Here is a 12,872-nt window from a genome sequence, read left to right on the forward strand (position 1 = left end):
CAAATTCTTTATAAGCATATCACAACTAGCATGCTCTGCTCCCAATACTCTGAAATACAAAATAAACACAGGAAGTTGTATCATCCTGGTTCCACAGATGGGGAACCAAGCCATCTCAGAGGAAAGTTTAAAAGACCTGATGTCACTCACAAAACAGAACCTAATCTCCCACTCTCTTCTCTACCATGTGCTTCAGGACAAACTGAACTTGGAGACTGACACTGGAAATGAAGGGAAAGTATTTTATTTGCAACAGCAAACCATTATTGTATGGATCAGTGATTTCTACAACTCAATGCACTTCACATGGCCATATTGTCTCCAAATAAAACTTGTTTATTTATAACTAAGCTGAACCATAAAATAACTACCAGATTTACTGACAAAACCAAGGAGTGACTGTGTCCTTACAACTGTATCAACAACCTAAAACCTATCCACGGTACATTAGGCTTTTTTAACATCAGAGTGGGGAAAGAGCAGTAAAGAGCTACTCCTCCCATAAGAACCTATTTCTCCTTATCTGTCCTCAGAGAGAGAAGTGCTCACTCCAAACCCTCTCTGGACATGCCAGCAACTGTTACAAAGCACCTTCTAGGTAGACACAAGAGAACCAAGGATGCCAGACAGCTCCTGAAGGAATATTCAGTCAGTGTTTGTATTATGAGGAGGCGGATTCAGCCTTCATTTTACTGACTCTCAGAATAGTACAAGTGTCACACCTTTAGGTAATGATTGATTTTTTTCCTCCTACTTGTATGTCATTTCCCTCTTCTGTGTGTTTATCTGTAAACAACTTGTGTCTTTTCCCTCTTCTGTGTTTTTTATCTGTATGCAACTTGTGTCTTTTCCATCTTCACTGCATTACTAGCACTCTTTGAAGAAAAAAACTTGATACAATGCACACTCAGGATGTGCTCTTTCATGGAAAATCAAGGACCAGGGCCAGGGGTCACACGATTGCCATGTATCCATGGGGACAGTGTTTGCAGTCACAGGCACTGTGGCTAACTGAGAAAAAAGCATGCAGCAACTGGGACTTGCTCTTGACTTCTCCTTGCCCATGAACTTTGGAAGATGGTGTCCAGATATGTTCTGGCAGTTCATGGATATTTATTTATTCCAGTCTTCCTTCATTAATGGGTCATTTTGGCAGTGACATTCCTTTGTTATGGTGGCAGTTAAGGAAGTGTGTAGGATAGCAAAGAGAAATTTTTTTTTTGTTAGTGAGGCATATTTGTCTCTTTTTGTTTGTTTCAATCTGATTACATCCATGAATTTCTTTTAAAAAGCTGAAAAGTAGTTTTGTTTGACAGTAGGTACAGAAAGAAAGACTAGGCTGGAGCCCCTCTGCTCCAGAGCCAGGCTGGCAAAGCTGAGAATGTTCAGCCTTGAGAAGAGGAGAAGGCTCCAGGGAGACCACAGAGCCTCTTCCAGTGCCTAAAGGGGCTCCAGGAGAGCTGGTGAGGGACTGGGGACAAGGGATGGAGCGACAGGACAAGGGAATGGCTTCAAACTGTCAGAGAGCAGGTTTAGATGAAAAATTAGGAAGAAAGTCTTCCCTGTGAGGGTGGGCAGGCTCTGGCACAGGGTGCCCAGAGATGTGGCTGCCCCATCCCTGGCTGTGTCCAAGGGCAGGTTGGACAGGCCTTGGGGAAACTTGGGATAGTGGGAGGTGTCCCTGTCCATGGCAGAGGGTGGAATGCAATGAGTTTTAAGGTTCCTTCCAACCCAAACCATCTTGGGATTGTATGGTTCTCTGATAATACAATAAACAGAGGGCAGAAAAGTAATCATGTGGTTATCAATGCATTCTTCAAGGAATGGGCAGGTGTAACATAAAAAAGGAGGTGTAAAGGGATGCAGATTGCCCCTTGATCTAACATGGGTCTCCTGCATAACTAGAACAGTTACACAACCTCACCTCTGAAATAACATTACTATTATTCATCAGTAATGTAACCACCAAAGAGATTGAGATTTGTTTCTTTTTTTTTAGTTGTTTTTTTTTTTTTTTTTTGCAAATCACTTTGTGACATCTGAATGGAAATGCTAGACAAGTGCACTGTTATTACTCTAATATTACCTACCTTTTAGGGAACTTAGTACTGTGCTTAAAGTTATGAGGACAATAGAAACTTTGCCTTCAAGAGCTTCTGGAAGCATGACATTACTACTGCCTCATAATACCTTTTTCCAGCAAGAAAAAGTAGGACCACAAAGTTCCATTTATTTCACCTTCCCTTTTTTAAGTTTCTATACAATGCTTTTTATTATTTCTGTAAGATATTTAGCTATTCATCATCTTTGCAGTTTACATAGTTGCCTGCCTTAATAAACATTTTAGATTTCAGAATAAGAGTACATACTGTGAAAAAAAAATATTTTGAAATTATTATTATTATTATCATCATTAATACAGTTGTTTTCTCTTTTGGCAATGGGAGGAAGAAAAAGGACATCTGTGTAAGTGATTCAAATGATTGGGAGAAAAAACCCAAGGTGAAATACAAGTGGGTGTAGGAAATTTTAATTAGAGTGAACAGATTAAAACTTAATATTGAGCCTCTGTTTAAGGCACTCTCTTTGAATGTATCATGAGGCCCAAATATGCCTTCAAAAACACATCCAGCACATCAAAATACGGATGGAAAGGCTCTACGGACTTATGAGTGAGTCTGTAAATGTTGAGATTCTATGGCATTTTGCCACTACAGAAATTCAAGAGAATAACTCATTAAAAATAACTCTGCCATTCTGTTTGCAGGTTTTGTTCTGGTTATCGGACTGGTGACGTTCTACCGTATCGGACCATACACCAACCTCTCATGGTCCTGCTACCTGAACATCGGAGCCTGCCTCTTGGCCACCCTGGCAGCTGCCATTCTCATCTGGAACATCCTGCACAGGCGTGAGGACTGCATGGCGCCCCGGGTCATCGTCATCAGCCGCACCCTGACCGCTCGCTTTCGCCAGGGCTTGGAAAATGACTATGTTGAGTCACCATGCTGAAAGAGCACACTTGAAAGGTGACAGATGTCCAAGGAGATCTGCATTGGAGTTATTTTCTATAAATATATGCTATAATTTAAGGGTTGAAAGACATCACAATGTTCACTTGTGTGGGCAGAGGCCCTCAATCATTATTCAGATGGGCTCCATCTATATACATATGTATAAAACACATAATTTTATATATATATATATATATATAAATATATAATTATATAAAATATTATATTGCACTCTCCTTCTGCTGTACAGCACAGAATTGTTGCGTTGGCTGCATGGCAGCAGGGTCAGCCAGAAAGATACCAAGTGTGTGCAATGAGAATACAGGAAAGAGGGAACCAAACACATTTTCTCTGTCTGCATCAAGTTCTTCTGCTCCTTAAAAATAAAACAAAAAGCTATAGGAGACCAATGACAATAGCTTGGGAGTTAACAGGCAATCTGTGAAAGCAGAAAACTCACTATAGATTAAGTGACGGGTTTAAAAGCTGTCTAAATTTCATGACTTCTAGTCCTTCTATTCACCTCTCTACAAGGAATGGATTCTCATTAGCTGCAACACCTGCTCCCAGTCCCAGAACAGACCAGAGAGTAAAAAGCAAAAGCAACTCTAACTATTCTCATGTAAGGAAAGGGATTGCAGAAGAATTAAGTTGCATTTTTTTCAGACATTTCTTTTGTATCCTGAGACACAGGTCTGCTAGTGTCCTATGTGTAGACAGACATTAAAAATGAGAAGGGTACACAGCTAGAACAGGCCACACATGCTGCTGAAAAAATGTTTCAGTATTACATTGAGGGAAAATGTCCACAGGAGGCTACCAGAACTCCCTAAGAATCAGATATGTGATTAAAATACATTGTTGGGAATAATTACAAGAAAGAAATATTCCAGCCCAAATTGGTTTATTTTCTCTCCAGCTAGTTATAACATTTGCAGTAGCATTAGAATGCTATGACAGGACACCAGCTCTGCCCAGCAATGCTCAGAGTCACATAACACAAGGAATATTGGAGAAGAGAGCTGCCACTCAAGCACCCAGACTGGAGAATAAGACAAATATACAGGACTTCAGGACTTTGAGATTTAAAAACAACCTGCCTAATAACTTAATATGATAATGAAGTGAAAAATTAATGCCTTTAGAATTAGGTATAGTGTTTATAAGCCTTACCCTGAGAAGCACATGGCCTCACAAAAGTCATATGCATATAATTTTCAGAAAGAAAAACAACACGTCAAAAACTATTATGCAGGAATATATGGGATACAGGAACCTGAGGCAATGACAGGTGTCAGAATGCTGCTCTAAGCAAAATTAGTGATAGGTTTCAAGGACCATGAGCTGTGAGTGTTACAAATTCCTCAGGACTATTGTGTTGCTGCCAGCTGAGTACACTGCTTTGCTTCTTTATCACTATTACTACACTTTGTTAAAATGAGATCATCAAGCTGGCTCTTGAGTTCTGTTCGGCACTCAGTTTGGATGTGATAAGAAACTCAACCCCAACTGCTGCTTTGCACCATGTTCCATATGAGCAACACTCCACAGAGACTGATGTTCTAGAACAACTGCACTGCTCTAGACTGTCAGGGGAAATACCATAAAGCTGACAAAGAGTTTCTTCTAGCAGTAGGTTTGTAAAAACCAACTAAGATTAGTATTCACCTGTCTGCATTGATTTTCTGGGAAAAAAAAAAGAATTCCAGAAATAATATGTTATGATTAAATGCAGTGGTTTTTAAAATAAAATATTGGACTATTTAAGAGACATTATATTATTTCCTCTAATATTGCAATATCCATATTATAATAATGTACATGTGAATTTAAAAATCGGCTATGTGGTTGGTAAATCTGTAACACTCAGTATTGATGTGATTATTTTAGATGTATAAATAAAATTGTGAAGGTTCATTTTCTTCTAGTGATGACATTTTTGCTATTCAGACACAGCATAAGGTTGCAGGTTATCAGTAATTCTTTCTTTTTTAGCAAAAAATAACCCACAATGTATTATAGACAAAGAATGAGCAGAGAATGCTTAGAATTTCTGTGAGATAAAGATGTTTCATCTGGTTAAAAATGAAAGGGAGAATGAAATCAGAGAGGGAAAAGGTAAGGAGAATCTAGGAGGATTTACACTTCATACAAACTTTTAACAAAAATAAACTGCACCCATGAAGAAATAGATGCAAATAGTTCTGATACCTTTTTATCAGCTTGATGGATTTGAAGGCCTCATCCATGTCTCCAGCAGTGAGATAGTAGCTGAAGTTCAGCATGGCATCCTGGGTGGTCTTATCACAGTCTCCCAATCCAGTGAAATCTCTCATGGGTCTTCTTGCAGCCATCTGAGAGTCTGTTCCTGAGCCAGACTCTGATGCTCCCTTCTCAGCTTCTCCCAGCTAAAAAGAGAAGGTTGTCACATACGTATCAAGCACGTTGAAACTTACTCCTTTGTACATGGAATTAATTGCATTATTCCCACTGCAGTCTAAGTTTTTTTATATCTGCAGGACCATAATCAATAGCATCAATAGTTGGGAAGTTTCAGAGCTTTCTAGAAAATGCCACAAAATATGGAATATCATAGAAGAGATTAGCATATTGCAGGGAACAATCACAGCATGTTAGTGACACTGGAGACTGGTAATATACCACAGAAAGGTAACCTCCATTCATTATTATTTTTATATATAGAAACATGTATATTAATATTACTACTATTATAAATAGCAACTGTTAAGTTCCCAAATTTCTGAAGATTTCAGATAAGCATCTCTCTCCAAGTTTAGTCTCTTCTCAAATATTAGTCTGCTGTTCTGAAAGTTAACTATACAGACCAAATTCTTCTATCCTTGCCTTCATGTAAATCTTATGAATACTGAACTTTAGGTTCAAACCCTTCCCCTTACAATTGGCAGTTCTAAAGCTTCAGGGGTACTTTCCCCACCCACTGAAAGGCAACTCAAAGCAATTCAATCATTATGCAGAAAACCAATAAAGTCTCAATCCTCAATGTCAAATGATCTGTCTGGAATGTAACAAGGAAACTTTCCCAAGCCAGGCACAGAGGAAGATCATCTGAGTCATGAAGGATGCCACAGTCCATGTACACTCTACCCTAATCAGATAGTTACATAAGATAACAAAATTTTAAGGTATACAGAAGCTAATAAAAGTTGTATTATATTATAATACAATGGAAGTGCTGGGTAAAGTAAAAGACAGAAATCAAAAGCGCAAATCTGTTTGACTAGAACTTGAGGAATTTCTGGAACCAGGACAGTAAAGACATTATGGTGAACAAGGAGAAACCCTGGAATGAAACCTGGTCAACAAGGCTTGTTGTATCAACTTGATTTACTGTATTTACAGCAGACTCTGCTCTTTTACTAAATTAGGTTTCCCAAATGAATACAAGTGATGTAAAAAGTGACATCATCAGAAAGAGACAACCACCTACCAAGAAAATGGAAGCAAGAGAGGAGCAGAGGATGAAGGAAGAGCACCAAAGCAATGCAGATACTTACAGGTTTATAGATACATCCCCTTCGAAAACACAACTAATGGCAGCAACAATCCATACAAAGTCAAAAAAAAAAAGAAACAATATCAAAGTAAAATAGCATGAGACACGATGGAGAAATGTTAAAAAGAAAGATTGGAAAATGCAGCATACCACATTTGATCCTTCAATTTAAAGGAAAAAGGAAAGTAAAACACAGTATAACACTAAAAGCTCAGTCTGCACAGGAAGATTGACAACAGACAGTGCTTTGAAGAAAATCAATTGCAAAGTGCTGTTCTGAATCTGAACATACTAAGTAGATACATTCTCCCTGTCTTAACAGTGCTCCCAAACTACACAAGTAGAGATTAGAAAATCTCCTTAATATTAATTTCCCGTAGATTTTACAAAACTAAATACATTAGTATAGTAAATGGGCTCTGTTGGACTCCCCCTACAAGACAGGAACAGAGCAAATCCTCATCCTAAGAAGCACCAGGAAACTCAGGTCAGAACTTCACCAGAAACCAATTTGTAGGTGAAAGGCTGCAGCTCACCTAGTATGCATGGAATTATGTAGGGTATTATTTACCTGAGATGCAAACAATTTTGGATTGAAATCAAGTTTTAGAATTGAGCCTGCATTCTTGGCATTTGCAGCACACAGGCACTTGTTGATGGTGCAAGATGACTATTCTTGCTCTCTTAGGTATTCCTGCAAGGAAGTAGGATGCTTCTGCCAAAGCCAGTATGATATGTCCTGTCATATGGCCTAAATAAATCTCACACACACACCCCTCTTGTACTTGCAATAAAAACAGTGACTAGATAAAGCAGAGTTTTTTTCCACATCCCTTTTTCAATTGCATTACCTGGTAATTCCTGTTTCTTGTACACTTTACATCACATTCAGTTTACAATACCCATAAAAAACCATCTCACTACAAATTCCACAATTCTGTTAAGTTCATCTGCATCAGAATTATCTTTATGCCATTTCTACATGTGATGCATCCCCTGCCATTGGAATAGCTCTACCTACCCCAGACTCAATTTGGTTAAATTTGATCCCTGTACAGTGGAAAGTCTGAATTTTTGGGAAGGGAAAGAATTCTTAAGAGATTACCTCACCTTTTTTGCAAAGTAATAATGTGGCACCTCTATGCCGAGAAGAAGCTGGTAGGATGAAGGCAATGGAAAGCTGTCCTGCAGCAAAAGGCCATGCTCTTCAGTGCTGAAGAATGATATAATCCAAACATCCATCTGGAAAGGGAAGTGAAGCACTATTTTATTTTTATGCTGCAATATCCTTCTTTTTGTTTTTATTTTCCATATTCACTTGGCAAAAGCTTCTCTTGAGAATAGTATGACCTCTACATTCAGACACACAGCTGCTGGGAGGGCAGATCCACACTCTTCCTCCCTGCAGCAAGCAGCCAGCACCTCGCTCTGCATTCCAGACTGCTCCTCCTGCACAGGGACCTCCACCTCTGCCTCTGCAACCAGCTTCACCCACCAGAAAGAGAAATGCCCCTGGCACAGATGGCTGCTTCAGGCATCTCTCTGAGAGATCTGGCTCAGGGCAAAGAAACAGAATCACAGAATAAGAGAATCACAGAATGGTTGGGGTTGGAAGGGGCCTTAAAAACTTTTTTTTTTTTAAACATTATATTATTCCCATTGTAAGTTTATCAGCTCACTGACTGCTTTGAGTTCCCAGGAAATATATCATCCATGCAAAAATAGTTCCTCTAACAGTTTAAGTATTGACCTGAGTCAAGTTAAAATAACATTTATTTCCAGCAGAAGTTAATCAGACTTGTCATTTACTAAGGCATAAGCAGACAGTAAAATGTTTTGTTGAATAAGGGGCAAGAAGTTGCATTCCTTTTATATCTTTTTTTCAACTTTACTTAGAAGCCAAGCATTTTAAAGTTTTTTACTTGAGTAATATTAGGTTCAATTGTTCTTCTCTTTGCTAGAAGACCCTAGCCAGGCCTTTTGAGACATCCATATCCCTATCCCATTTCTCCTTTTTACTTTGATCTTTTCATGATTCTTCTAGGGTCATTTTAACCAACAAAAGACAAAAAGAGCTTTCTATACCTAATTTTATAAGATTAGTTAAAATAAGGCACAATTAAAAAACTTGAGATTAAAATGGATGTGTCAAACCAATGCAATGTTTATGCAGGATAGGCAGTTCTGTACAAAGTGGTAAGGAGCACTACAAGTAGAATAGCAGAGGAAGAAAGGAAGAATTGTTTGTATGATGAAAGAAATCTTTGATTAGATAATTGGTGATGAATAAAAATGAATTTTTTTTCTAATGTAAAAAAGACCATAACAGATAATTTGGGAAGTCCATAAAAATGCACAATATCTCTCCAGAAAAGCAGAAGATGGGAGGGACTGGGTAGAAGAGCGTATTTCTCTGTTCACCTCAACAGTAGTGTCCCTGTTAATCTATCAAGTTAATTCTTGCTGCTAAAAGTGTACTCAAGATAAAAAAATCAGCAATTTTTTAAATTACAAACTTCTAGATTATCCATCCACCCAATAATGTCACCTGAAAAACTGCAGTCCAGATAGAAGCTTGCATTATGGTCATTCCCAAAATTCTATCACAGCTAAAGAAATCCCCTTTTTTCTTCTTCACTGTATGCAAGCTTGGCCCAAGCCATAGAGCTGCCATAGAGGGACTGCCCCAAGCACAGACAGCAAACACAGGGGTCACTACTCATTTTTGCATGTAATAATATGTACTACCCATTCCTACATCTTTAATGAAGCACAAAGGATTTACTACTTGGACAGGGAGAACTCCATGTAAAAAAAGATAAAACAAATAAAAAAGACCATACTGTGCCCTCAGCCTGGATTTTCTTTTGGTCTGGAGATTGGAGGCCTTTTTCAGGAATTGCTTCACATACAAAAAGTCTTGGTTCACTCTGGTCCCAGAAATGGCAAGCAGGGATGTGACTGTGCAACTCTGGATACTCCACTACAAACCTACCAAGAGACAAGAAAAAATGTAGAAAGGGAGACAAAGTAATTCCAGCCCATTCATTGCATGAGTGTAAATAAAGCCAAGGGATCATTCTCAGTTATTTACACTCTGTATTAGAACATTAACCAGATACATTTTCCTGACTCCTAACATTTTACACATGGCAATGACACTTCTAGTTTGGTGTGTTACACTAAGAGTGGTGACAGGACATACAGCATTTCTATAGAAAAAAAAGTTGCTACCACCTATAAAAATAGGTACTCAAAATCTGCCTGCCCTGCGATTGCAGGTCCTACAGAAACCCTTGAGCATCTACCTCAGTGCCTGCTGCTGTAACACAGGGGTTACCTCAGCTCTGTCTTCAAACCATGGACTCATTAAGATTGGAAGAGTCCTCTAAAATCACCAAGTCCAACCATGCACCCAGCACCACTACCACATTCACCACTAAACCATGTCCCAGAGTGCCACATTCGTACATTTTTTGAACACTTCCCAGGAAGGAAGTGTTCCCACCATTGCCATGGCCACCGTGTTCCAATGCCTGACAATTCCACCTGAAGAAATTTTCCCTAATACCCAATCTAAATCTTTACTGGCACAACTTGAGGCCATTTCCTCTCATCCTATTGAATGTTACCTGGGAGAAGAGATCAACCACCACCTGACTACTGCATGTCAAGAATTCTAAGGCACTGTGGAACAGCACAAGGACTTCCCCTGCAGCCTTGGTGTCCTGGGTTGATATATGATGCTTTTATCCCCAATAGTCTTGTTCTGTTTATGCTGAATAATAAGTTTTGCACCTTTAAGACTTGTTGCAGAGAGTGAAGCGGGGGAGAGAAGAAGCATGCAGTTTTTTTGAGACACTGCACTCACTCCTCCACATTCCTGCTCCTGGACTGTGTTGTCTGTGGATGAACAGACAGTGAGACAGAGCTCTCCTTTGCTTTTAGTTAGTTTAGCTAGCTGAGGCAAAGAAGTTCCCTGGACCGTGGTTTTTTTTTTTCTTTTTCCCCTTTTCTTTGGCCTTGTTTAAACCTGCCCTGGACTGAACACCCAGGGGAGCACCAGCAGCTAGCACCTGTGGCCCACCAGGCTGGGCCCAGCCCACAACATTTCCAGCACCGGAGGGACTGATAGGAGCCTGTGTGAGCTGAACTGCAACGTGGGGAGGGGACTTTCTCAGTTTGTCATCTCTTTTGGAGCAACAAGGGGTTTTATTGTTTAATATTGTTTAGGTTTTATTGTTTAATAAACAGTTTTTTCCACTTTTCTCCAAGGAGGTATTTTCTCCCAAAACAGTGGGGAAGAAGGGCCAATTGAATCTGCTTTTCTAGAGGAACCCCTCTGGGGGCTCTCTCCCAAATTTGCCCTGAACCAGAACACTTGGGAAAGCCAGTCTCTGTCAGTAGTTAAAATAATAGCATCCTACTGCCTCCTTTGGGCATTTCAATACTACTTCAGTGTGTCAAGACTCCAGACATACAGAATCACACTATTTTAGCAATGGCTTAATATTCATTCTTCTGAAAAAATGTCAAATTATTTAAAAGAAAAACCAAAGACGCCATTTAAGTATTTCCTCACTTGCTGTCACCACTGAAAGGTGGAAGTTGTGGGGAGGACTGGAGTAGGGCTAGAGGGCAAATTGAAAGAGACATTCAAAGAGGTGCAGAAATGGCCTAAGTCCTCTCCCTGCCATGGAATTCAAAATCAGTAAATTGCAAATCAAAAAAAGAATTTGTGTAAAAAAACCTGGGAGTGTTTAGATTTTGCCTCAGGAGGCAGGAAGAGAAGCAGAAGAGGTGTAGATTATCATCACTTTCTGCTGAGTTGACTCACTCTAATTTGAAGATGCCTCAAAAGGATGCACAGATAAATGGATTATTCATACAGACAGTATTTAACACTCAAACAGTAAAACAGCATTCCTGGCTTGGGTTGGCTTCTATTGGGCTACACAAGATACTGCACTTGGAAACAACTTCCTCACTTAACTCTTGACAACACTACTCCATAACTAACCAGGACATAAGGCCCCAGATTTGCATTGGCCTTAGTTTTTGATGAGCTGGGTAGTTTCTTCTGACTTTCAGTGGTAAGGAGGGTAATTCCTTTTCTTTGCTTGTAATACCCATAGCAGATAGTAGCTAAAAAAGCAATCCACCTGTTCCAATGCTGGTTTTTCTCAAGAAAAATACAGTCAGAAAAATTATTGTAAAATCAAATGGGAATTTTTACTCTAATATTACACCATACTTTCACAAGCATTCCCACTTCACTGCATTGTGCTGCTAGGATTTCTAATGCGCTTCCTACAGCACAGTTTGCATGGACAGAAAGGCATCAGCTCTAAATAGAGAAGTCAAGAGTTTTTACCCACACAAACTCAATTTTTATTATATTTTAAAAATACCTTTATTCCTAAAAGGACCTTCAAAATGTCCTCTTCTCAGTTCCCTATTATGTAAAGTCTTCAAGGAAGGGTAGCTTTCCAAGATTTTTTTTTAAATTTAAAGACCTGGATCCTGATTCTAATCATGTAATACCTCTGTATAAAACCCCCAACACCAAATCATCCTCTCCTCAGAGATCTCTAGCTTGATATAGCTTCCAAAGTGCTAGTAGCTCTCCCTGAATTTCTCTTCTATGAATTTGTCCAGTATCTCCATAAGCACTTCCTTCATCTTCTTTACTGACTTTGCAAGGAATTCCTTGGTTCAGCTGCATGTTGGCTGAAGAACTACCTACTGTTTATTTTGAGCTTGCTTTCAGGGTGTGTTGATTTGGCATAGCTTGCTGATTGGCTGCAGGGGAGGGCATGCACCTCAGGGGTAGCTTCTGTGAGAAGCTGCTAGAAGCTTCCACCATAAGATGGACATGCTGCTGGCCCAATTAGAGAGGTTGGTAATGCCTCTGTGATAACGTGTTTAAGAACAGAATCAGAACAGAGAACATGCAGATTTCCCCCTGGAGTGGGGAGGCGCCAGGGTCACCACCATGCTGGCACAGCCCAAGGCAAGCCTTGCCTGCCTGGCCACCCCTGGCCAGCCGCACCACAGGCAGAAAGGCAGGGGCAGCTTCCCCCTCTGAGTGCCCTACATGAAGAGAGGTGTTCAACAGCACCAGCACCATGGCAGCCACCACTGCACCTGCAAGGGTGGCAGGCCTGCCCGGCTGGCAGTGAAAGCATGGTGAGCAATTCCCTGACACGCAACCTAGACAGGATCAACTTCTCAGCATTGCAGGATCCTGCAAGAATCTTTGAATTAGTGGAACTTGTTGACAATGGTAACTACAAGCAGCAGGTTTTTTTCAAGTCAAAGAA

General features: G+C 39.8%; 2 protein-coding genes across 4 annotated transcripts in view; one reads left to right on the forward strand and one right to left on the reverse strand.

The window, feature by feature from the left end:
* LOC129127009 (transmembrane protein 204-like) overlaps positions 1-4,931 on the forward strand; it is a 63,880-nt gene extending 58,949 nt beyond the window's left edge. Inside the window, exon 3 of the mRNA XM_054643298.2 lies at positions 2,768-4,931. Within this exon, the coding sequence (XP_054499273.1) occupies positions 2,768-3,012 (245 nt within the window). The 3' untranslated portion in view covers positions 3,013-4,931. The remainder of the gene's footprint in view (positions 1-2,767) is intronic.
* Positions 1-12,872, reverse strand: part of IFT140 (intraflagellar transport 140) — an 85,230-nt gene that overhangs the window by 39,140 nt on the left and 33,218 nt on the right. For all 3 annotated transcript variants that reach the window (XM_077186678.1, XM_077186677.1, XM_077186679.1), the window contains 3 exons: positions 9,393-9,540; positions 7,660-7,791; positions 5,226-5,422 (listed from right to left, as the gene is read on the reverse strand). In XM_077186678.1, the coding sequence (XP_077042793.1) occupies positions 5,226-5,422; positions 7,660-7,791; positions 9,393-9,540 (477 nt within the window). The remainder of the gene's footprint in view (positions 1-5,225; positions 5,423-7,659; positions 7,792-9,392; positions 9,541-12,872) is intronic.

This window comes from Agelaius phoeniceus, chromosome 16 (assembly GCF_051311805.1).
Source record: "Agelaius phoeniceus isolate bAgePho1 chromosome 16, bAgePho1.hap1, whole genome shotgun sequence".
Taxonomy (NCBI): Eukaryota; Metazoa; Chordata; class Aves; order Passeriformes; family Icteridae; genus Agelaius; species Agelaius phoeniceus.